Raw genomic sequence first — 23,985 nt, forward strand, 5'->3', positions numbered from 1 at the left:
TGCTTGTTTTCCTACCGGCCGAGCGCGCGTTCTCCCCGAGGCTGTCGAGGGAAGGTGCGGGGGTCGGAGCAGGCTCCGCAGAGAGGCGAGCTTTCTTTCCTTTCCAGCACAGCCCTCCTTAGGGCCGCCAGGTTGCTCCGCTTCTCGGCCCGGAGGACTGTGGGCCTCTGGGAGGGGCTCCGGCAGGACGGTCTTGGATGAAGACATTGAGGGGAAGTGCTGAAGGGAGGACCTTCGGTTTGGGAGCTAGGGTCCTGGTGGGGAATGAGAGGCGTTGTGGACAGAGGCTTTGGGGAGAGAGTTCGTGACATCCCCACAATCAATTAATGGTATTTATGGAGTGCTTACTGGGTGCACAGCACTGTATTAAGCACTTGGGAGAGGACAATATAACAGTATAATGGAGTTGGTAGACACATTCCCCACCCACAGTCTAGAGGGTGCTTACCCTCCAGGGGCAATAGATGGCCCAGGGGAAAATCGGTAAGTGGAGAGTTTGGTAGGGAGACCGAGGCCTGGGGGGAGGAAGAGGGGAGGGGGTCTGAGGGAGGATCCTGGCACAGATAACGGGATCGCTCCGGGCCTGGGAGGAGTGGTTCCCCGACCTTTACCTCGGGATCCGTGGGAGACTAGGGAGGAAGATGTCCCATTTGGAATTGGGAGCAGAGCTGGCAGTAAGTTTCTGAGTCTCACCTGAGGCGGGCAGATCCTGACTGACTTCATTTCCCTCCCTCCCTCCCGCCACCCTGTGTCCGCCGTCCGGCCCTGGGCCCACAGACAGTCCCTGGTTGCAGCAACCAGAGGTGCTGCTGCTGCTGCACACGGTGATTGGCGTCCTCCTGCCTCCGCGTATCATCAGCACGTCCCGCAGCAAGAACTTCATGCTGGAGAGCTCCCCCGCGCACTGCTCCACGCCGGGCGACGCGGGCAAGGACCTGCGCCGGGAGGGGCTGGCCGAGTCCACCAGCCAAGCCGCATACTTGGGTGAGCCGGGCCACGGGAGACCGACAAGCCAAGAAATCCAGAGGGGAAAGAAGGAACTCCCTGCCGGCCAGGAGCGTTCAGTCGAGAGGGGAGACAGACGTGACTGTTTGAAGGCTACATAGAGTTTATGCTGCCACTGGTGCCTCGCCTCCGCTCGTATCATCGCCCAGCGCCACCCCCACCAGCACCGTCACAGCCGCTATTACCGTCATCATCATCAGTACCAGCCCCATCACCACCCCCAACATCATCACCACCCTGGCACCACCACCACCATCCCTATCACTACCACCCCTGCCATGGCCACAATCACTCCCATTGTCACCGCCATTCATTCATGCTTCTCACACAAGAAGCAGCGTGTCTCAGTGGAAAAAGCCTGGGCTTGGGAGCCAGAGGTCATGGGTTCTAATCCCGGCTCCGCCACTTGTCGGCTGTGTGACCTTGGTCAAGTCACTTCACTTCTCTGGGCCTCAGTTACCTCATCTGTAAAATGAGGACTAAGACTGTAAGCCTCATGTGGGACAACCTGATTATACTGTATCTACCCCAGCACTTAGAACAGTGCTCTGCACATAGTAAGCACTTAACCTATACCAACATTATTATTATTCACTCATTCAGTTGTATTTATTGAGCGCTTATTGTGTGCAGAGTACTGTACCTCCATCAACACCATCATCAAAACCACCATCAACACTTCCATTGCCCCTGCCATTACTGTCATCATCATCACAACCCCCACCGTCACCACTGCTACCATCATCACCGCAGCCGCCAACACAACCACCACCAGCACTGCGGTCGCCATAACTATTGTGATGGCCACCATCACTACACTCATCATTTTACCACTATCAACACCACTGTACCATTTCTGCCCCCGTCATCATAAGCACCGTCCCGATCACACTTGCCCCCATCGTTACCATCACGACCACCACCGTCATCACTGTCACTACCACCATTTGCCATCACAATCATCATTCATTCATTCAATAGTATTTATTGAGTGCTTACTATGTGCAGTGCACTGTGCTAAGCGCTTGGAATGTACAAATTGGTAACAGAGACAGTCCCTTCCCTTTGACGGGCTTACAGTCTAATCACCATCATCACCCTCCCCACCACCACAACCATCCTCACCCTCCCCACTGTCATTTCCGTGGAGATGTGCTGGCCGCCTGCCGGGAATGTAGCACTCTACAGGGTGCCCGGAAGCTAAGAGAAGTGAAAAGTATGACTCCTGCCCTCAAGGAGCTTACCCTCTAGTGGGGAAGACAAACAGCCACAACAGTGGTTTTTATTGAGCACTTATTGTGTGCAGAGCACTGTACTAAGTGTTTGGGAGAATCAAATAGAACAGAGCTGGTAGATGTACTCCCTGCCCAAAGGGGGTTTTCAGTCTAGACACGGAGTCAGGCCCAACTAATTGAAGGCTACATAAAGTTTCTGTTGTCACTGGTGTGGAGTCAGCATAGCTAGTAGATGTAGCATTGTATCATGGTATCAGACAGTCGATCAGTGGTATTTATTGAGTGCTTAATGTGCCCAAAGCACTCTGCTAAGTGTATGGGAGAGGTACAATACAATAGAGGTGGTAGACATGATCCTTACCCTCAGGGAGCTCAGGGAAGCAGCATGGCCTAGTGGATAAGGCACAGGTCTGGGAGCCAGAAGACCTGAGCTCTGCCACTTCTCTGCCAGATGACCTTGGGCAACTCGCTTAACGTCTCTGTGCCTCAGTTTTCTCAACTGCAAAACATGGGGACTCGATGCCTGTTTTCCCTCCTACTTGACTGTGAGCCCCATGTGGGATAGGAACTGTAGCTTGCCTGATTAACTTGGATCTACCCCAGTGCTTAAGATAGTGCTTGACACATAGTAAGTACTTGACACATACCTTTGAAAAAAGAAGTTATGATCTCATGAGATTTAAGATTGTGAGCTCCCTGAAGTACTTGGACTGTGCCCAATTCCCACCTGTGTATTTTTTGTTGACATAGCATTTGTTAAGAGCTCGCTGTATTCCAGACACTGTACTAAGTGCCAGAGTAGATACAAACTAATCAGATAGGACACAGTCCGTGTCCCATAGGAGGCTCAAAGTCTTAATCCCCATCTTCCAGTTGAGGTAAATGAGGCCCAGAGAAGTTAAGTGACTTGACCAAGGTCACACAGCAGTCAAGGCGAGGAACCAGAATTAAAACCCAGGTTGTTTTGACTCCCAGACCCTTGATCTATCCACTAGGCCATGCTGCTTCTCTTTCAGTGCTTAGTACAGTGCTTTGCACGCAATAGGTATGTGAATTCCACTACCTCAAAAAAACTGAATAAAATAGCCATGATTCCTGCCCTTAATCAATCAATGATATTTATTGAGTGCTTTCTGTGGGCAGATCGCTATACTAAGTTCTTGGGAGAGAACAGTGTTCTGCACAAGTAAGCACTCAATAAATACAATTGAATGAACAATACAACATAGTTGATTGACCCATTCCCTGACCACAAGGAGCCCTCAGGGAGCTGGCAAACTCTGCCAGACAGCCATGTCACATCTCACCTCAGAAGGGGACATCACCAAGTACCGTCCTCACCAGCGTCCTGAATCCCCGTCTGGATGGCAGAGGCTGTAAGTGAGGTAGCCGGATGGCCTGTGGCCTTTCTCGAGTTAAAGTTCGTCCTAGTGGGTTTGCCCCATGAGGGAGCCAGCTTGTCAGGGGAATCCCCTAAAATGTTGGGTCAGACAACGAGATGCCCCAGTTTCCCTTCCTTGTTGAGCTCCCGCTGCTTGGCACAGGGGTGTTAGCACCGGGCAACAGGCCCAGCCATGACATCTCAGGGAGGTTTGGGGTAGGCTTAGCCAAGGAGCATGGGGAGAGAGCCTGGCATGACAGTCTCCAGGGGTCTATTCCAGCTCCATTACTGCCCTGTTTTGTGACCTTGGGCAAGTCACTTCTCAGTTCTGAGACTCTGTTTCCTCATCCGTATAATGGGGTAAAGATACCTGCTTTCCCACGTTCTTAGGTTATTAGTCCTGGGTGGGTCAGGGGCAGGGAGAGAGACAGAAAATACTTAAAGAAATATATTTATTACTAGCATCACTGTTATTGATAATGATGATGATGATGATGATAATGCTGAATTACAGTGGACAGTTGACTGGCCAAATTCTCAGGAGTGGAAGGTGAAGGTGAGGTTGTGGACCCTGAGTGAGTCAAGTGTCCTCAGTAGCGGGCAAGTGAAGAGGAGGTGCCTGTTGGAAAGATGAAAGGAGGGCTTACTGGAAGAGGCTGGGTTTGGGCAGCTGTTGTAAAGAGGAACACCTGTGCCCTGCCCCGCCACAGTCCTCACCAGCCCCCCAGAACAATGAAATGGGCTTGGCCCAACTCCTTCCCCCCATGTCCCCACCCGCCCTCTTGTATTTTATCTCCAGGCCAGGTGGGAATCCCCTTTCCTGAGACTTGATGCGGACCTCACCCTAGAACCCAGTGTGGGGGGTGGCAGGGATTTTTGGGGATGTCTACTGAAAGCCTTCCTGTCATCCCGTTTCCTGGGCACCGTCTGCTGGGCTAGGCAGGACTAAAAACATAAGTCAATTCCCACATGAATCTGTGGTCCTCTTGAGAATAATCATGATAATTGTGCTATTTATTTTCATTTTTTTTAATGGTACTTGTTAAGTGATTACTATGTGTCAAGCTGGAGTAAATACAAGTCAATCAGGCTGGATAGGATCCCTGACCCACAAGGGTCTCACAGTCCAAGTAGGAGGGAGGAAGAACGGATATTGAATCCGGACTTCTCTGTGGAGGGAAATGGGGCCCAGAGAAGTTAAGTGATTTGCCCAAGGTCACACAGCTGGCAAGTGGCGGTCCTCTGGCTCCCAGGCCCGTGCTTCATCCACTAGGCCACACTGCTTGTTAAGACCTCCCAAGCACTGTGCTAAGCACTGGGATAGAAGTAATGCAGTCAGATTGGACAGATTCCCTAACCCAATGAAGCTCACAGTCTAAGAGGGAAGGGAGAACAGGCATTGAATCCCTATTTTACAAGTAAGGTAAGTGAAGCTCAGAGCAGTTAAATGATTTGCCCATGGTCTTATAGCAGGCAAGTGGCAGATTTGGGAGAGATGGAATATGTTGGGTATCCTGGTCATGGGGAGATGAAGCCAGAAGCAGAAAATATGGGTTCTTTATGTCTTCCCTGCCTAAATGGGACCATCCAGCTGCTGGTCAGTCGGACCCTCAGTGCTGACTCTGGATGGGGTTCTATCTTTCAATGAGCTGGCTTTGCCATCTGGCCAAACTCAGGTAGATCCCACAGCCTGGGCAGTGCAGACTGGACCTCCAAATCCAGTTGGTGCAGGGCTCTAAAGCCTCCTTCTGGACATTGCTCCCAACTCCTACAGGGGCCAGTAGTGTGAGGGAGTATGGGGTGGTACCCCAGGGAGATGTACCTGGCCCTGGAGCCTGATGGAGGGGTCCTCAGGGAAGTCAGGTGGACCCTCTTTTCCCTCCAGCACCACCAGCTTCCTGCTGGCTCTAGACCCAGCCCCAGCTCCAGCCCCAGCCCACACTTACTGGGGAGGCTCCTGGGCTCCAGACTCAGGACTGGCTGACTCACTTTGTCCAGATGTGAGCTGCTCCTAGACATCCATCTCTTTATTGTCCTCCACAGCAGAAGGCCCCAGGCTCACCCATGCATCCCCTCCTGCCTGTGTGCATATATACACAGACGTGTATGCACACACACGCACACACACACACATGCAATCTGAGCAGCTTACAATGCACCTCTTATGATTCCCTCATCATTGACTGGGTTCTTTTTTTCTTTTAATTGTATTTGTTAAGAACTTACTATGTGCCAGGCACTGTATTAAGCCCCGGAAGCACCTTTGACAACCTTATACCTAACCCAGCACTTAGAACAGTGCTTGGCACATAGTCGCTCTTAACAAAAGCCATAATTATTATTATAACATCATTATTATTATAATCAGGTTGGGCACAGTTCATTTTCCACGTGTGGTACTCAGTCTTAATCCCCATTTTACAGATGAGGTAACTGAGGCACAGAGAAGTGAAGTGACTGCCCAAGGTCACACAGCAGACAAATGGCAGAGCTGGGATTAGAACCCAGGTCCCCCTGACTCCCAGGCCCTTGTTCCCTCCTCTAGGCCCTGCTGCTTCCCTGGGCGACTGAAGTCCTTTCCTACTTTTAGGCCCATGATCAGACATTGGTTTGTCAAGGTTTAATTTCCCAGCCCTCTACTGTACAGAAGACACAAACTTTTCTCTTTTCAGCCCCCATCCTAGGCTTGGAAGCTTGAAAGCTTGGTGGTATGGACTCTAAACTGTAAGTTCGTTAGGAGCAGGGAATATGTCTGCTAATTCTGTTGTACCGTACTCTCTCAAGCACTTAGTACAGTACTCTGCACATAGTAAGTGCTCAATAAATACAACTGATTGATTGATTGGACTCTAGGACATGGGGAGAAGCAAGGGGTAGGGGAAGGGTAACAGCAGAGACAGCATGGCTAATGGGAAGAGTAGTCTAGTGGCCTAGTCTAATGGCCCTAGTAGTCTGGAGACCTGGGTTCTAATCCTGGATCCACCACTTGCCTAGAGTGTGACTTATAGGCAAGCCACGTAACTTCTCTGGGCCCCAGTTTCTTCCTCTGTAAAATGGGGATCCAATACCTGTTCTCCCTCTAACTCAGTCTGTGAGCCCCATGTGGGGCAGGGACTGGGGCAGGGACTGGGCCAGGTCTGGTTGTATTTTATCTGTTCCAGTGCTTAGTACTGTTCTTGGTACATAGTTAGTGCTTCACAAATACCACCATCATTTATTATTATGAGGACAGGGAGGTGCCACGCTCTTTAGTGGAGGATGGGAATCACTCAATCAGTGGACTATATTGAGTGCTCACTGTGTGCAGAGCACAGTATTAAGTGTTCGGCAAAGTACGAGTCGGTAGACATGCTCCCTGCCTAACAGGAGTTTATAGCCTGGCCGGGGAGACAGACATTAGAATAAATTATAGATGTGTACATATTTGCTCTGGGGCTGAGGGTGGTTGAATATCAAGGTTTAAAAGCTGCAAATCCAAGTGTATAATAATAACAATAATGGCATTTGTTAAGTGCTTACTATGCGCCAAGCACTGTTCTAAGAGCTGGGGTAGATACCAGGTTATCAGGTTGTCCCATGTGGGGCTCACAGTCTTAATCTCCATTTTACAGATGAGGTAATTGAGGCACAGAGAAGTGAAGTGACTTGCCCAGGGTCACACAGCAGACAAGTAGAAGGGTCAGGATTAGAACCCAGGACCTTCTGACTCCCATCCTGGGCTCTTTCCACTAAGCCATGCTGCTTCTCTGCATAGACAACACACAAGGGAGAGGAAGTAGGGGAAAGGAGAACTTAGGGGAGGGGATATACTTTTAATCACACACCCCCTCTACACTGAAAGCTCCTTGGGGGCAGGAAACATGTCTAACGATAATAATAATTACTATTATTATTATAGTACCTGTTAAGCATTTACTATGTGCCAAGAACCGTTCTAAGCACTGGGGTAGTTACAAGTTATTAGAGTTGGACACAGTCCTTGTCCCACACAAGGCTCACAGACTTAATCCCCATTTTACAGATGAGGTAACTGAGGCACAGGGAAGTTAAGTGACTTGCCCAAGGTCACACATCAGACACACGGTGGAGCTGGGATTAGAAGCCACAGCCACCGACTCCCAAGCCCGGGCTCTTGCCACTAGGCCATGATGCTTCCCCTAAGTCTGCCAACTCTGCTATACTGTACTCTCTCAGTCACTTAGTCAGTGCTCCACACACAGTTAAGCATGCAGTAAAAACCAATGATTGATTAAAGGTGAGAAGCAGAGTGGCCTAATTTAAAGAGCAGGGGTCTGGGAGTCAGAGGATCTGGGTTCTAATCCTGGCTCTGCCACTTGTCTGCTGTGCAACCTTGGACTTTTCTGTCCCTCAGGTACCTCATCTGGAAAATGGGTATTAAGACTGTGAGCCCCATGTGGGACAAGGACTGTGTCCAATCTGATTAGCTTGTACCTACCCCAGTGCTTAGTACAGTACCAGAAACGTGGAAGCACTTAACAAATCCCATTAAAAGAAGAGGGTGAGGAGAGTGGCGGTCTATCGTACTGAGAAGCAGCATGACATAGTGGATAGAGCACAAGCCTGGGAATCAGAAGGTCATGGATTCTAATCCTGGCTCTGCCACTTCTCTGCTGTGTGACCTTGGGCAAGTCATTTCCCTTCCTCTGGGCCTCAGTTTGCTCATCTGTAAATTGGGGATTGAGATGGTGAACCCCACAAGGGATAGGGTCTGTGTCTAACCTGATTTGCCTATATCCACTCCAGCACTTAACAAATACCATAATTATTATGATTATATAGAGGAGGAGGGAGTTCGAGGCCAGCAGGAGGATATGTGGACAAGAGGATATGAGAAGCAGCATGGCCTGGGTTTGGGTGAGGTTTCTGCAGTGTCTGCGGTCTGGCTCCACTGGTCAATAAGTTCGCTGAGGGCCGGGATGCTGTCTACCTACTCGGTTGTCCTCCGCCAAGCACTTAGCACAGGGCTCTGCCCTCAGTCAGCAGACTGTGAACGGTACAATGACCGATCGCCTTTCTCTCTGCAGCCCTGAAGGTGATCCTCGTCTGCTTCGAGCGGCAGCTGGGTAGCCAGTGGTACTGGCTGAGCCTGCAGGTCAAGGAGATGGCCCTGCGCAAGGTGGGCGGGCTGGCCCTGTGGGATTTCATCGACTTCATCGTGCGCACGCGGATACCCATCTTCGTGCTCCTGAGGCCATTTGTCCAGTGCAAGGTAGAACTGACTGCCAACCCTCCTGGGTCAGGGTGCTGGGGGCGGGCCAGGCCACAAGTCTTCTGGGAACAAAACCAGGACAGGAGGGAGGGAAAGGAAGTGGGACACGGGCCTTCAGTCAATCGAACATTCCATCGTAGTTATTGAGCGCTTACTGTATACAGAGCACTGTACTAAACACTTGGGGGAGTACAATATAACAGACACATTCCCTGCCCACACAAGCTTACAGTCCTGATGTGGGAGTTTTGCGGCTGCCACGCGGGGGTCAGTCAGTCAATCATCTTTATTAAGTGCTTACTATGTGCAGAGCACTGTACTACACACTTGCGAGAATACAAATAGAACAGTATAAAAGACACATTTCCTCCCCATGACGAGCTTACTGTCTAGAGGGGGAGACAGACATTTATATAAATACATAAATTACAGATATGTTCATAAGTGCTATAGCTTGGGAAGGGGGATGAATAAAGGGAGCAAGTCAGGTAGATGCAAAAGGGAGAGGGAGAAAAGTAAAGGAGGGCTTAGTCAGGGAAGGCCTCTTGGAGGAGATATGCCTTCAGTAAGGCTTTGAAGTCGGGGGAGAGTAATTGTCAGTTGGATCTGAGGAGGGAGGGCATTTCAGGCCAGAAGCAGGATGTGAGTGAGGGGTTGGCGGCAAGATAGACAAGGTTGAGGTGCAGAGAGAAGGTTAGCATTAGAGCAGCAAAGTATGCAGGCTGGGTTGTAGTAGGAGAGTAGTGAGGTGAGGTACGAGGAGCAAGGTGATTGAGAGCTTTGGAGCCAATGGTGAGCAGTTTCCGTTTGATTCAAAGATGGATGGGAAACCACTGGAGATTCTTGAGGAGAGGGGAAATGTGTCCCGATGGTTTTTGTAGAAAAATGATCCAACCAGCAGAGTGAAGTATGGACTGGAGTAGGGAGAGACAGGAGGCTGGGAGGTCAGCAAGAAGGCTGATACAGTAATCAATGCGGGATAGGATAAGTGCTTGGAATAGCATGGCAGCAGTTTGGATGGAGAGGAAAGGGCAGATTTTAGCAAAGTTGTGAAGGTTGAACTGACAGGATTTAGTGATGGATTGAATATATGGGTGGAATGAGAGAGAGAAGCAGTGGGGAAGAAGCCACGGGAGAGCCAACAGTTGAAGATGGCAGTTGGGGAGAGAAGAAAGGAGGGGCAAGGGTCAGCAACATCAGAAAAAGGAGTCCTTGTCCCTCCTCCTTCCCTTCCCCCAAACAGACACACACAGGTACAGACATGCAGGGGGTGGTCACCTAGCCCTGCAGATCCCCCCACTGCTTTCAAATATGCCCATGTCTCCCCATCCTAAAAAAACACCTCTCTTGACCCCACGGCTCCCTTCAGTTATTGCCCCATGCCCCTCCTACCAATCCTCTCCAAACTCCTTGAGCAACTTGCCTTCACCCTCTGCCTCAAGTTCCTGACTCCCTACAATATGAGCTTCCATTCCCTTCACTCTATAGAAATTGCCCTCTCAAACATGCATCATAAATCACACACCAAAGATCTCCTAGATTTCCAGGTAGGGCTGGGGTGGGAGGGTGGTCCTAGCTCTTTTCCAAGGGCATCTTGGGATTTCCTCATCACCTTGCTTCCAGGAAGGATGGGCTCCTGGGCAGCCCATCCCCATTGACACTCACCTCTCCCACCACCACCTCCACCACCTCCAACTCTTCCAGACTTTGCACCAGACCTGATCGACAGAGATCGTCTCTTTCTCCTCTTCCCCCTTCCTGGTCTCTATCTCTCTCTGTCCTGCTCTCTCTCATTCTCTCTCACAGCCCCACCCCCATTCCCTCTCCTTTACTTCCACCCTATTATGCTATTAATTGAATGCCCTGAGCACCTATTATGTGAATAGAGCCCTCTAATAAGTGCTTGGAAGAGTATAATAACTAGTATATACGATCCCATCCCTAAAGGAGATCTATTGTACTTCCCAAATGCTTAGTTCAGTCCATTCTGTAAACTTCTTGAGGGCAGGAATCATGTCTACTAATTCATTCATTCATTCAATAGTATTTATTGAGCACTTACTATGTGCAGAGCACTGTACTAAGCACTTGGAATATACAATTCAGCAACAGATAGAGACAATCCCTGCCCAGTGACAGGCTCACAGTCTAATCGGGGGAGACAGATGGACAAAAACAGGACAACATAATCACGATAAATAGAATCAAGGGGTTGTACACCTCATTAACAAAATAAATAGGATAATAAAAATATATACAAATGAGTACAGTGCTGAGGGGACGGGAAGTGAGAGGGGGAGGAGCAGAGGGAAAAGGGGCTTAGCTGAGGGGAGGTGAAGGGGGAGAAGGGGGAGGGAGCAGAGGGTGGAGGGGGAACAGAGAGGGAACAGAGGGAGCAGAGGGAAAAGGGGAAGCTTAGTCTGGGAAGGCCTCTTGGAGGAGGAGAGCTCTCAGTAGGGCTTTGAAGTGGGGAAGAGTTAGTTTGGCAGAGGTGTGGAGGGAGGGAATTCCAGGACAGCGGTTGGACGTGGGCCAGAGGTCGACGGCGGGATAGGCATGAACGGGGGACGGGGAGGAGGTGAGTGGCAGAGGAGTGAAGCATGTGGGGTGGGCAGTAGAAAGAGAGAAGGGAGGTGAGGTAGGAGGGGACAAGGTGATGGAGAGCCTTGAAGCCCAGAGTGAGGAGTTTTTGTTTTGCGTGAAGGTTGATGAGCAACCACTGGAGGTTTTTAAGGAGGAGAATGACATGCCCAGAGCATTTCTGCAGGAATATAATCCAGGCAGCAGAATGAAGAATAGACTGGAGTGGGGAGAGACAGGAGGAAGGGAGGTCAGAGAGAAGGCTGACAAAATAATCCAGCCGGGGTATTATGGGAGCTTGTACCAGTACGATAGCCGTTTGGATGGAGACGGAAGGGCGGATCTTGGCTATATTGTAAAGGTGAGACTGGCAGGCATTGGTGACAGATTGGATATGTGGGGTAAATGAGAGAGCCCAAACATTTAATAGAGTGTTCTGCCCAGAGTAAGCACTCAGTAAATGCCCTGGATTGATTGCATTCTAGCTGCCAACATGTCCTCATCTTTCCATGGGTGACCCATATCTCAGCTCGCCGCTGCACTTAATAAGCCAGCATGGCTGGGAAGGGTTCATTCAAATTGACCGACTGCCTTTCAGTGGTCTTTTTGCTAGACCACTCTGCTGCTGGACATATGCGCGCACACACACACACACACACACACACACACACAGCAACTCAGCAATGGCTCTGCCCATCTCTTCTCCAAACTAGATGCTCACCCAGCAAGCGCCTTTGTTTTTGCCTCCTGGGTGCGAGCGGATACTCGTCCACTTTCCCCCGTTCCCTCTCTGTACCCCCAGAGGTGGCAGTGGCGACTGGCAGGGTCTTGGTAGACCCAGAGAGGCGTAGATGCTGGTGGCTGCACCCTGATCCGGGGAGGTTGGCGGGGCCCAGGGGTGGGTTCCAGCCCCCCCCCACCCTCGCTGCCATGCTTACCACCACAAAAAAGAAAATATGAAGTATTGACTTTGTGCCAGGTACTTTGCTGGGGTAGATAGATACGAGGTAATCAACTCAGACACCGTCCCCTTTCCTACATAGATCTCACAGTCTAAGTAAGAGGGAGGACAGATATCAAATCCTCACTTTACAGATCAGGAAACTGAGCTGTGAAGTGAAGTGGCCTGCCCAAGATCTCACAGGAGGCAAATAGCGGAGCCAAGGTCAAAGCCCATGTCTCCTGACTCCCAGTCCCAGGCTCTTTTTGCTAGACCCTGCTACTGCTGGCCACATGCAGAGGCATACATCCAGGACCAGGACGCTGCTCCCCCTTGCTCCATTTTCTCCCCAAGCAGATTCTCCTCCCCTTCCCCATCCCCAACCTATCACCCATTCTTCTACCAAATTCTCCTCCCTGGCCTTATGCCCCTGAGCAGAGTCTCTCCCCCAATCTCCCCGCCTTCCCTCCGCCCTCTCTCCTCCCCCTCCCCATTTCCATTCTTCCTTTCCCCTCCTCCACTACTTCTCCCGTTTTAGCAGAATTGAGGTCCATCTGAGGAGGATCCATAATGGGCTATTGGATTTTAAAATCAGCTGCCCTTAACGATTGCTTAGTCAGTTCCACTATCATGGAAACCCCCAGGCTGATTGGCCCTGCACCTCTTTCTTCCCTTTCTAACCAAGAGCCTGAATATTAGCCCCTCTGTCAGCTCATCTGTCAGTCGATCAGTCAGGCCATCAGCCTCTTAGTCGCCTTTATGAAGCACTGATTGTGTGCAGAGCTTTGTGCTGGATGCCTATTTTGTTATTATTATCATTATGGTTATTATTATTATCATTATTATTAATTGTATTTGTTAGGCCCTTACTATGTGTTAAGCACCTGTTTAAACACTAGGTTAGCTACAAGTTAACCAGGTTGGACACAATCCCTGTCCCACATGGGGCTATAGTCTAAGTTGGAGGGAAAGCAGGCATTAAATCCCCATTTTACAGATGAGGTAACCGAGGCCCAGAGATGTGAAGTTACTTGTCCAAGGTCACACAACAGACATATGGTGGAGCTGGGATTAGAACCCATGACCTTCTGACTCCCAGGCCCATGCTCTATCCACTGTGCCATGCTTTTAAATGACTTGCCCAATGTCACGTAGCAGGTAAATGGCAGAATCAGAATTAGAACCCAGGTCATCTGACTCCCAGGTTCATTCTCTTTCCACTAGTTCGTACTGCTCCTCTACTGTGCCTCCTGTGTTCTGAGTATTGTATTAAGTGACTGGTAGTGTACAATGGAAATAATAGGTAGTCCCTGCCCTCAGAGAACTTACAAACTCATGAAGGAGATGGGGAGACATAGTTTATTTACAAATAGTGGAAACAGGAGTACAACTGGGAATAACAAAAGTCTGGGAATATGAATAAACAAATGCAGATGGGAGGACATTGAGCAAATGGAGAATGTGAACATTAGAGAAATGACAAGTGTAACTTCAGGAGTGTCAAGAAGCAGGTTAATGGGGCCCACCAGGATGAGGTAAGCTTCAGGAGGGCTTCAGAAATAATTAGGGTATGTGTTAAGTGATTACTATATGCCAAGCACTGTTCTAAGCCTTGGGATAGGTACAGGTTTTCAAGTTGGGCACAGTCCCTGTCCCATAAAGCGTTCACGGTCTAGGTCTAGGTTCATCATTTTACAGATGAGGAAACTGAGAAGGTAAGTGACTTGCCCAAGGTCATGTGGCAGGCAAGTGTCAGAGCGGGGATTAGAACCCAGGTCCTCTGATTCCCCGATCCATGCTCTTTTCAGTAAGCTATACTGCTTCTAGGAGGGGAGATGTCTTTTTCCACAGATTTGAAGGAGGAGATTTCCGCAGAGAGTTGGGAGGCCCCTAGAGACAAACTTTTTGTTTCTTTTCCCTCCTGGAGGACCCCCTCAGCCCTGCATGGTTGTTGTACCCCTCACTCTCTCCCAAAACTGCATACATTTATTCAAACCCTCCTTGCCCCCTGTCCAATCAGGGAAGTTCTAACCATTGGGCTGAGAGACAGCTGCTCCAGACCCGCCTCCCCATTTTGGTTTTCCCTCTGCCAGGGCTGGGCACAGGCAATGGGGGAGCTGGACTGGGGGCTGGAGCAGGCCAGAAGGGGGAGGACCAAGCTTCTGCTGCCTGGGACATCCCAGGGCCCCAGATTTGGCACTGCCCCCTGGGGGGCAGGACTGGGAAGGGCAAGCGGCCATGGTGGCCCCCCGCTCCAGGCAGTTCAGGGATCTTCCGCTGTGACTTCAGCTTCTGGCCCAGCCAGCCGAGAACCACGAGGAGCTGTCTGCCCGCCAGCATATCGCCGATCAGCTGGAGCGCCGTTTCATCCCCCGCCCCCTCTGCAAGAGCTCTCTCATCTCCGAGTTCAACAGCGAGCTCAAGATCCTGAAGGAGGCCGTCCACAGCGGCTCAGGTACAGGTGCCCTGCCGGCCCAAGGGGTCCCCCCACAGCCCCAACTACCCCGAACGACCGTCCCACCACCCTGCCCGTCTCTACGAGCCCGCCAGCCTGCAGGGGGTGGCAAGGGGGCTTTAGGCCAGGAAAAGCAGCCCAGATGATGAGGAGTGTCCAGAGGCTCTCGTTGGGAGGACCAGTGCTAGTCCAGTAAGCGCCCAGCCAAAGCTGCTGACTCTGAGTGAACCTCAGCCCCAGGGACCAGGCCCTAAAGGAAGAGGCCCACTCTCCATTTCTGATCGTTTGATTGGGTCTCTCAGAGGGCCGGCTATCTTGGGCTGGTGGTCTCTTCTGGTTGGTCCAAGCCTGGAGGGTAGCCCATGAGAAAAAATGGTTCCCGCCTCCAGAGCGAGGTCATTGCCTGCGGGCAGAAAGTTTAAATCCCCATTGTTCCTTTTGCCTTTACTAAATGAGACCATCCAAGAAAGCCCAAGTGATGGTCATTAATAATTGTTTGTACTCACAAAGATCTTAAGATGGGCTAATGCGCTGTGCTGGCTGCTGCAGTAGTTAAAGGCTACCGCTACCGTCAGCTTGTCCCACACAGGGTCTAAGGGGTAGAGGGAGCAAGCAGGAAACTGAGGTCCAGAGAGGTTGTGACTTACCCTAGGTCACACAGCAGGGCAGTAGAAAAGCTGGAACCGGAAGCCGGATCTCCTGACTCCCAGGCCTGTGCTCTTTGCCCGAGGTCACACCCTGCCTCCCATCGGGCCTAGCCCTTCCAGCCTATCCCTAGTTCCATGACTCAGATGTTCAATTTTTAAGTAAAATAGGCCAGCTATGAATGGAAACACTGTAAGCTCACCCATCATCTGAGTAGAAAAATGTGAGATGCGTTGTCTGTTAGAAGACAACTTGGAGGGCGGGCTAAAAGATCCATTGCTTCCGGCTAGGCCAGGGGGCATTTGTCAGGCTGCCTATTGGGGAATTTGGAATGGCCTGAATTTCTTCCTTCATCACCATCTCTACTTTCCCTGCCATTCATCCTCCCAGTCCCACCAGCTCCCCCTCTCCTCACTGCCCCGGAGGGAAGGAGAGAGGGTGAGACCCCTTCCTGCACCTGATGGACGCTTGATCTCTATGGTGGCCGAATGGACTTGTTTCCCATGATCTTTTCCACCCTGCAGCCTACCAAGGGAAGACGTCTATCAGCACCGTGGGCACCTCCACTTCCGCTTACCGCCTGAGCCTGGCCACCATGTCCCGCTCCAACACAGGCACCGGCACCGTCTGGGAGCAGGACAGTGAGCTGTCCCAGCAAGCTTCCCAGGACACGCTGAGCAGAACAGATGAGGAGGATGAAGAGAGTAGGCATTTTCCTGGGGCCTGGGGGTAGGGAGGGAGGGAGGAGAGGAAGAAGGGAGAAAGGGAGGAAAGGAAGGAGCGTCCCGGGACAGGGACAAGGCTGCTCTCTTCCCAGAAAGCCTTCCCCAGTTCTGCAGGCTCTTAGAGCTGGGCTGGGCACAAATATCTAGGGTCCAGGGCCAACATCTGGGATCGGTGTGGTCCGTGGATTCAAGCAATCAATCGATGGTATTCATTGAGCACTTACTGTGTGCAGAGCACTGTATTAAGCTTTCAGGGAAGAACAGTACAACAGAGTTGGTAGATGTGATCCTTCCCCACAGGGAGCTTAGAGTCTACAGCTCCTCCCGTGTCAAACCTCTTACCAGAGCCACTACCAAGAGGCAAGTTTTTTCAGGTTGGAGTTTCTCCTTCTTTTCCTTCACCTGCCAATCCTCCAGTGTGCCCGGCTGAGCCGGGAAGTGGATGAAAGCAGACAACTGGAGACAGGTGCCTCAAGGAAGTAGGATTTTTCTTTTTTTAATCACAACTGTTAAGCATGTACTGTGTACTGATTTCTGGGGTAGATGCAAGAAAATTGGGCTGCACTCAGTTCGTGTCCCTCATGGGACTCACAGTCTTAATTCCCATTTTACAGATGAGGTAACTGAGGCACAGAGAAGTTGTGGCGTGCTCAAGGTCACACAGCAAGCACGTGGCTAAGCTGGGAATGGAACCCAAGTCCTTACACTCCCAGGCCCATGCTCTTTCCATGCTTCTTTCCCTGTAGGGCTGCAGTTGGGGGCAGGAAAGGAGCCAAGGGAGAAGCCTGATTCTTTCCCACAGAGCCAAGAAAGATGGACATTATTTTTAAGAGGGGCAAGAGTTGGTGTCCATACTCCAAAGGGGGGAAAGAAATGGTAAAAGCTGAAAACAAAGCAGGGGGAAATGGTGTAATCATTACTGAATATTTCTTTTGTCCCATATATGGAGAATTTCACCTATATTGATGGTATTTATTAAGCACTGTCTATGTGCCAAGCTCTATAATAGTATGAACCCGTCATTGGGCAGGGATAGTCTCAATCTGTTGCCGAATTGTACATTCCAAGTGCTTAGTACAGTGCTCTGCACATTGTAAGCGCTCAATAAATACTATTGAATGAAGCAATATAATCAGATCAGACACAGTTCCTGTCCCACTTGGGCTCACCGCCTAAGAAGGAGAGAGAGAGAGAACTGATATTTCATCTTCATTTTACAGATGAGGAAACTGAAGCCTAGAGAATGATAATAATGATAATAATACTGGTATTTGTTAAGCACTTACTATGTGCAAAGCACCATTCTAAGCACTGGGGGAGGATACAAGGTGATCGGGTTGTCCCACAGGGGGTCACAGTCTTAGTCCCCATTTTACAGACGAGGTAACTGAGGCACAGAGAAGTGAAGCTTGCCCAAAGTCACACAGCTGACAAGTGGCAGAGCCGGGATTAGAACACATGACCTCCGACTCCCGAGCCCATGCTCTTTCCACTGAGCCATGCTGCTTCCAGAGAAGATAAGTGACCTGTCCATGGTCACAGTACCAGCAAGTGGTGAAGCTGGGATTAGTACCCCAGTCTCCTGACTCCCTTTCCCGTGCTCTTTCCACTAGGCCATGCTGCTTATAATGCTTATAAATAATGACAATAATTGTTATATTTGTTAGGTGCTTTCTATGTACCAAGTACTGAACTGAGAATTGGGTAGATGTAAGATAAGTCTGCACTTGGACTCAGTCTAAAAGGGAGAGAGAACAGGTATTTAATTCCCATTTTACTGAACAAATGAGGAAACTGAGGCACAGACAAGTTATTATTAATAATGATAATGGTATTCATTAAGCCCTTATTATGTTCCAAGCCCTCTTCCAAGTGCTGGGGTAGATACCAGGTAATCAGTTTGTCCCACGTGAGGCTCACAGTCTTAATCCCCGTTTTTCAGATGAGGTAACTGAGATAAAGAGAAGTTAAGTGACTTGCCCAAAGTCACACAGCTGATAAATGACAGAGTCAGGATTAGAACCCACAACCTCTGACTTACCCAGAGTAAGTCATTTAAGAGAACTTACCCACAATAATACAACAGGCAAATATATGACGACAGGGGCCAGGGTTAGAATCCAGGTCCATTAGTCAATCCATGATTGGTATTTATTGAGCGCTTTCTGGGTGTAGAGTGCTGTACTAAGTGCTCAGTGGAGTATAATACAATAGAGTTGGTAGGAACATTGGTAGACAGTAACCATCCCTCCCCATTGCTCCTCTGCCATGTCAGAAGCTATCCTAAAATCACAAAACACCCCGAAGGTGTATAAAAGCCTCCTGGATTTACAGTAGCTGAGGAAAGGAGCATTTTAGGTCAGAATTTTACGTTACAGGAATCTTTCTGCCACCCAAGTTCCCCCAAGTACTTCCCCTGCTGTCAAGTCCATTTTGAACAATCCCGAGATCTGAAAGGCATCTGCCCTCAAAGTTCTCTTGCCCAAGTTGGGGCCGTCATGCCTAGGCCGGGAGAACCTGAATTTCAGCCACTCAATTTGTCAGTCGATCGATGGTATTTACTAAGCTCTTCCTTGTGACTTGAGCACTGTACTAAGTCCTTGGAAGGGGGCGGTCTTGTCATACGCCGTCTAGTCATTTCCGACCCATAGCGATACCACAGAAATCTCCCACAGAAAGCCCCACTCTCCATCTGTAATCATTCCGGTAGTGGATCCACAGAGTTTTCTTGGTAAGAGTATGGAAGTGGCTTTTCATTGCTGCTTCCTGCGCCGTAAACTCAAGTCTCGACTCTCTCCCCTGCCGCTGCTCCCCAGCATGGGTGAGATGTGACTTGTAGCAGATTGCTTTCCACTCTCTAGCCACTGGCCAAGCTAGGAATGGAATGGACAGGTCTCTGCTTGACTCTCCCTCCTGTATCCAAGACTGGCAGAGTACTGGAAACTCTCCAGGTGCAACCCTGAGAGGGGAAGTTACAGCAGAGCAAATCTGTACTCCCCACTGTCCCCTGCCCAAAGGGAGGAGAATGGAGAGCCATTTGCTACCCTGCAGTGTAGAGGGAAGAGCAGTCCTTTGAGTTCCAGTTACTAGGCAAAGCAGACAACCTGACGGCCTCAAAATGCCTCTGTGCCCAGGCTGCCAGGGAATCAAGTTAAGAGGTGGCTCTCTGAACTACAAAATGCCTCTCTCCTCCTGCCCGTTAATAATAATAATTATGGTATTTGTTAAGCACTTACTATGTGCCAAACACAGCTCTAAGAGCTGGGGTAGATAGAAGGTAATCACGTCCCACCTGGGGTTCACAGTCCTAATCCCCATTTTACAGATGAGGTAACTGCGGCACAGAGAAGTTAAGCAGCTTGCCCAAGGTCACAAAACAGACAAGTGTCAGAGCCAGGATTAGAACCCACATCCTCTGACTTCCAAGCCCGTGCTCTTTCCCGTAAGCCACGCTGCTTCACCTTCCCACACCAGTACAGTTGAGCTCCTGTCACAGGGAGAGAGGTCCCACCCCCAGACTGTGTCAAGTCTGGAACCAGAGAGGAAACTGGGCCTTGAACAAGCAGGGAGTGGAGGGTTGGCGGGCGTTCAGTTCATAATCCAATGCAGTCCCCTAATAGTAACGATTGTTGTATGTGTTAAGTGCTGACTATGTGCCAAGCACTGTGGTAGCATGAGGTTCACAGTCTAAGGTGGGAGGGAGAACAGGAATTTAATTCCTATTTTACAGATGAGGAAAATGAAGCACAGAGAAGTAAAGTGACTTGCCCAGCAGGGAAGTGGCAAGGCCGGGATTAGAACTCAGGTCCCCTGATTCCGGGGCCCGTGCTCTTTCCACTAGGCCCCTCTACTTCTCTGCTTCCCTGCTGGCTACTCTGCCCTACTTGCCTTGCAGATGAGTCCGTGAGCGTGCCCAGCGTGGTAAGTGAGCAGGAAGCTTTCCTCCTGAGCTCCGTGGGGCGGCGGCGGTTCTCCAGCCACGTTTCCAGCATGTCTGCGCCTCAGGCAGAGGTGGGCATGGTCCCCAGCCAAAGGTAAAGAGCCCTGGGTCCTGGGGATCCATTTCCTGTGGCCCCCAAGGGCTGCCCAAGGGTTTCTGTGGGGAGTCCTTAGGGGCAGGGCCGGGGGAGCCGGGTGGGAAGACCAAACCTGGAGGGACACCGTGCTGACAGCTCCGTCGCCACCCCCCCGCCCAGCATTCCCTTCCTGAGCCAAGACCACTGGCAAGCTGAGTCCACCCAGCACCTTCCCAGGACCCCTTCACCTGGGATGTGGCCACAGGCCCAACTGGGTACAGCTGGAAGCCCAGAAGGCTTGGCTTCTCTTCAGAGAGCACCACTCCGGCCTGAGAGGATTTCTGGAGAACCCATTCCTTGGGTGTCCTGCCTATCACAGACAAGATAAAATGGCAGCCCTTTGGCCACGAACCTCTGAACAGGGGTGTCCCAAGTAGTCCCTGCCCCAACCTTTCCAGCAAGCCCATTCATTCCGGGCTCAGCCACTCCACCCTCAATTTTTGATATTTATGGCTTTGGGAAGTATGATGGCCCACTGCTCAGTGATCCAAACACAGAGTTCCCATTCGCAGGAGGTGGGACTGAGCAATGTCCACCGGGGGCTTGCAGATGTACCATCCTGCCTAGCAAGGGCTTCCCCGGGCAGAGGAAGACACAAAATGCAATCCCCTGGGCCAGAAAAGCAGGCCCTGGGCAGCAGAAGCTCTCTTCTGTGGTCGCAGCCTCTGGCTCGGAGGGGCTGGGCGTTTGGGTGGTAGGAACGGAGGCCGGCCCTTTCAAGAATTGGCCAGGTCTCTTGGTTTCCTTGTTTCCGAGCCATGGTGGAGTCTGAGAGCTGTTTGGTCGAGTCAGGGCCCCTGTGGCAGGCACCGCCTTTCCTTAGAACAGTCTGCGACCCCAGCAGGACTATGGTTTGTGGGGATTTGACTCCCAGGTCCCAAAGCATGTGCCAAATCAAGAATCAGCTCAGTAGGATGAAGGGGAAGTAGGAGCCAGGTTAGGGAGACAGCAGCAGTCAAGGAAAAACAGCAGGCCTGGAATGGCAGGTGAATTATGGGTATTCCTCATCAGGAAATAATGCAACCAGAGGAATCTCACTTTTCTGGAGGCCGGTATCTGCAGGCCTCGCCTCCGGCCCTCTCCATCTTCACCCCTCTTGGGCACCAGCAGTGGAACAGCTGCCCTGCCCGCTACATCAAGACAGGGGAGGGAAAAGGGGGAGGAAGGGAAGACAGAAAAAGAGTAGCCCTCCACACGTGGCCGGGGCCCCTGGGCCCAGGCAGAGACCAGACACTCTCCCAATGTGAAAAGTGCGAGACCGGGGCCCAGACCATAATGCTGCACTGTGACTGGTCCACTGGCCATTGATCGACCCGTTCACTGGGGTTCAGAAGCCTCAGCAGCCTTTTCGGTACATTGCTGTCCTCAGAGGTGTTGCTCGGGGGAGGGCAGGGAACTCTGCTCTCTTTGAATGACACAAAGCTTAGGGCAAGAGGTCACTCTGCAACAGACTCCTGTTGTCATCCTCAAAGAGGAGAATTGGACCTCTCTGACATTGGACAAGTAGCCTGCAGCCCCCTACAGCCCACCTCCCCCCCACCAGGAGGAGTCAAGAAGGGAAATGGCAAAGCAGCAGCGAGACTAAGGTGTGGTTTCAGGACTCACTTTTTTCACAGTAGCATAGTTGTTATTATTAATTTACTTATGGGCCTCTGGAGCTGGGAACGGAAGAGTGATCGGCACTGCTGGTGTTCCAGAATTGAATAGGAACCAGGTTTTGCAATGAAGGTGTCATGAGTGAGGAATGGCAGGATTTTTCAGGGTCCCAGAGATCTATGGCGAGGGCCACATTCAGGGCAGTTCATAAACGTGATGTTTGTTGAGCACTTATTATGTGCTAAGCACTGTATTAAGCACTTGGGTAGACTCAAGATAAGCAGATCAGACATGGTTACTGTCCTAATAATAGAAATAATAACTGCAGCATTTGTCAAGCGTTTCCTATGTGCCAAGCACTGTGTTAAGCCCTGGGGTAGGTACAAAATAATCAGATCAGACTCACTTCCTGTCCCACCTACAGCTCACAGTCTAAGGGGGAATGGAGGACAGGTCTCATCCCTGTTTTTACAGATGAGGAAACTGAGGCACGAAGAAGTGAAGTGACTTGCCGAAGGTCACACAGAAGGCAAGTGACAGAGTTGGGGTTAGAATCCAGGTCTCCTGTCTCTGAGGCCTGTGCTCTTTCCATTTGGACGCACATTCTTTCTTGTGTTTTCCCCAGTTTTTCCAGACAAAATTCCCATGTACCACCTTGCCCACCCCCTGCTGCCCGTCCCACCTAGGGTGGGAGATTGGATACTCCCTCCTCCCCGCTCAGATCTCACACACACATGCGCACACACACGCACACACTCCAACTGCAATCCTAAGGCAATCCCAGATGATGGTTTGGCAGAGACTCCTGAAACGGCTTCTCCTTTCTCCAAGCCCATGGCGGCCTCTGCTCTCCGCCAGCTGCCCCTCTGGGAGAACAGGGAGGGAATGCCTGGCCTGAAGGTTTGAGTGAGCCATGGGAGCTTTTCCAATTCTGGGTGTGACCAGGGCAGCTGGCAGGTTAAAGTGTTAGACGAGGCTCTGAGCAGTTGGCCTGGGCAGGAGAACGCAGCAGGGCCTTGGATTCAGCTCTGGATCCTGGAGACATTGGGCACATTTTTCCGAGACTCTGGACCAGGAGGTGGAGCAACACTTGCGGAGGTTTAAAGCGACTTCATCCAATGAACCACTGAGCCGCCGTGCCATCCTCCCCCAGCCAGCAGGGCTGGCAAATTTCCATCTTGTCGTGTGGGCCATTGGGGGTTCCACAGAGCACTCAGACACACACACACACCAACTGGGAAGGGGTGGGTGTCAAGAATGGTTGAGGTTTTCTAGGACCTGTTCCCCTGCTTACTCACACCTGCACTGGAAGGTCAGCCCAAGGTGGGAGGGAGTTTGGGGGAGGTCTTCTCCCTCTCGAGTCTCAGACTGGAGGTTGTGGCCGAGGGTTCACGGTAAGTTCCTCAAGTCCCCGGGTCAGAGAACCCCCAAAGCCGGAGGGGAGGAAGGCTGCCTCCTCGGTGAACCTGCACGTAAATAGGGCAAATGGGAAAGGTAGATCCTAGCAGGAGAGTCTCCAGAATTCCCGCATGGAAAACTACAGAGAGTGCCCAGATGGACCCGGCTTTCACTCTGCCGAACACCGCCTACCGGATGGGTTGCTCCTTCACTGGTGTCGGCGGTGTCCCCGCCTGCTCCTCCTACTCTCTTCACCCTCTCTGTCCTGTGCCCCCATGAGCCACTACAAGGCTGAAAGGTTGATCTGCCTTCTTTTCCTTCCTTGTTCCTTGATTTTTATTTTTTATTTTTTTGGTTTCTTGTAAACAGAAAATCGCATGCTTTTTGCATTTTCTTTCCCTAAATGCTCCATATCCCTACCCCTCCTGCAGTGAACCCAATGTCCTCGATGACTCCCAGGGCCTGGCGGCTGAGGGCAGCCTCTCTAGGTACTGTGTCAATGCTTCCTGTCTGTCGTGTCTGTGCGGGCAGGGGGGCGGTGGGGAATCCTTCCTCCTCTCCTCCCCATCTCTGTCTCCCACTCCTCCTCTGCCCTCCCAGTCACATGCTCTTTCTCTCTCTTTCTCTGTCTCTCTCTCCCTCTTTCCTACCTTCTCCCCTCTTCCCACTCTGTACCACCTTGAATCCCAGTCCCCCGATGCCTATTTATCCATATGACC

General features: G+C 50.9%; 1 protein-coding gene and 1 non-coding gene across 2 annotated transcripts in view; one reads left to right on the forward strand and one right to left on the reverse strand.

Moving 5' to 3' along the window:
* UNC80 (unc-80 homolog, NALCN channel complex subunit) overlaps positions 1-23,985 on the forward strand; it is a 253,218-nt gene that overhangs the window by 201,968 nt on the left and 27,265 nt on the right. The window contains 6 exon segments of the mRNA XM_039912541.1: positions 778-984; positions 8,667-8,851; positions 14,661-14,826; positions 15,996-16,175; positions 20,092-20,230; positions 23,698-23,754. Of these exon segments, the coding sequence (XP_039768475.1) occupies positions 778-984; positions 8,667-8,851; positions 14,661-14,826; positions 15,996-16,175; positions 20,092-20,230; positions 23,698-23,754 (934 nt within the window).
* LOC114813644 lies at positions 19,028-19,165 on the reverse strand. Its single transcript, XR_003761361.1, has one exon. It is a non-coding gene; the product is annotated as a small nucleolar RNA SNORA7 (small nucleolar RNA).

Source organism: Ornithorhynchus anatinus, chromosome 7, assembly GCF_004115215.2.
Source record: "Ornithorhynchus anatinus isolate Pmale09 chromosome 7, mOrnAna1.pri.v4, whole genome shotgun sequence".
Classification (NCBI taxonomy): Eukaryota; Metazoa; Chordata; class Mammalia; order Monotremata; family Ornithorhynchidae; genus Ornithorhynchus; species Ornithorhynchus anatinus.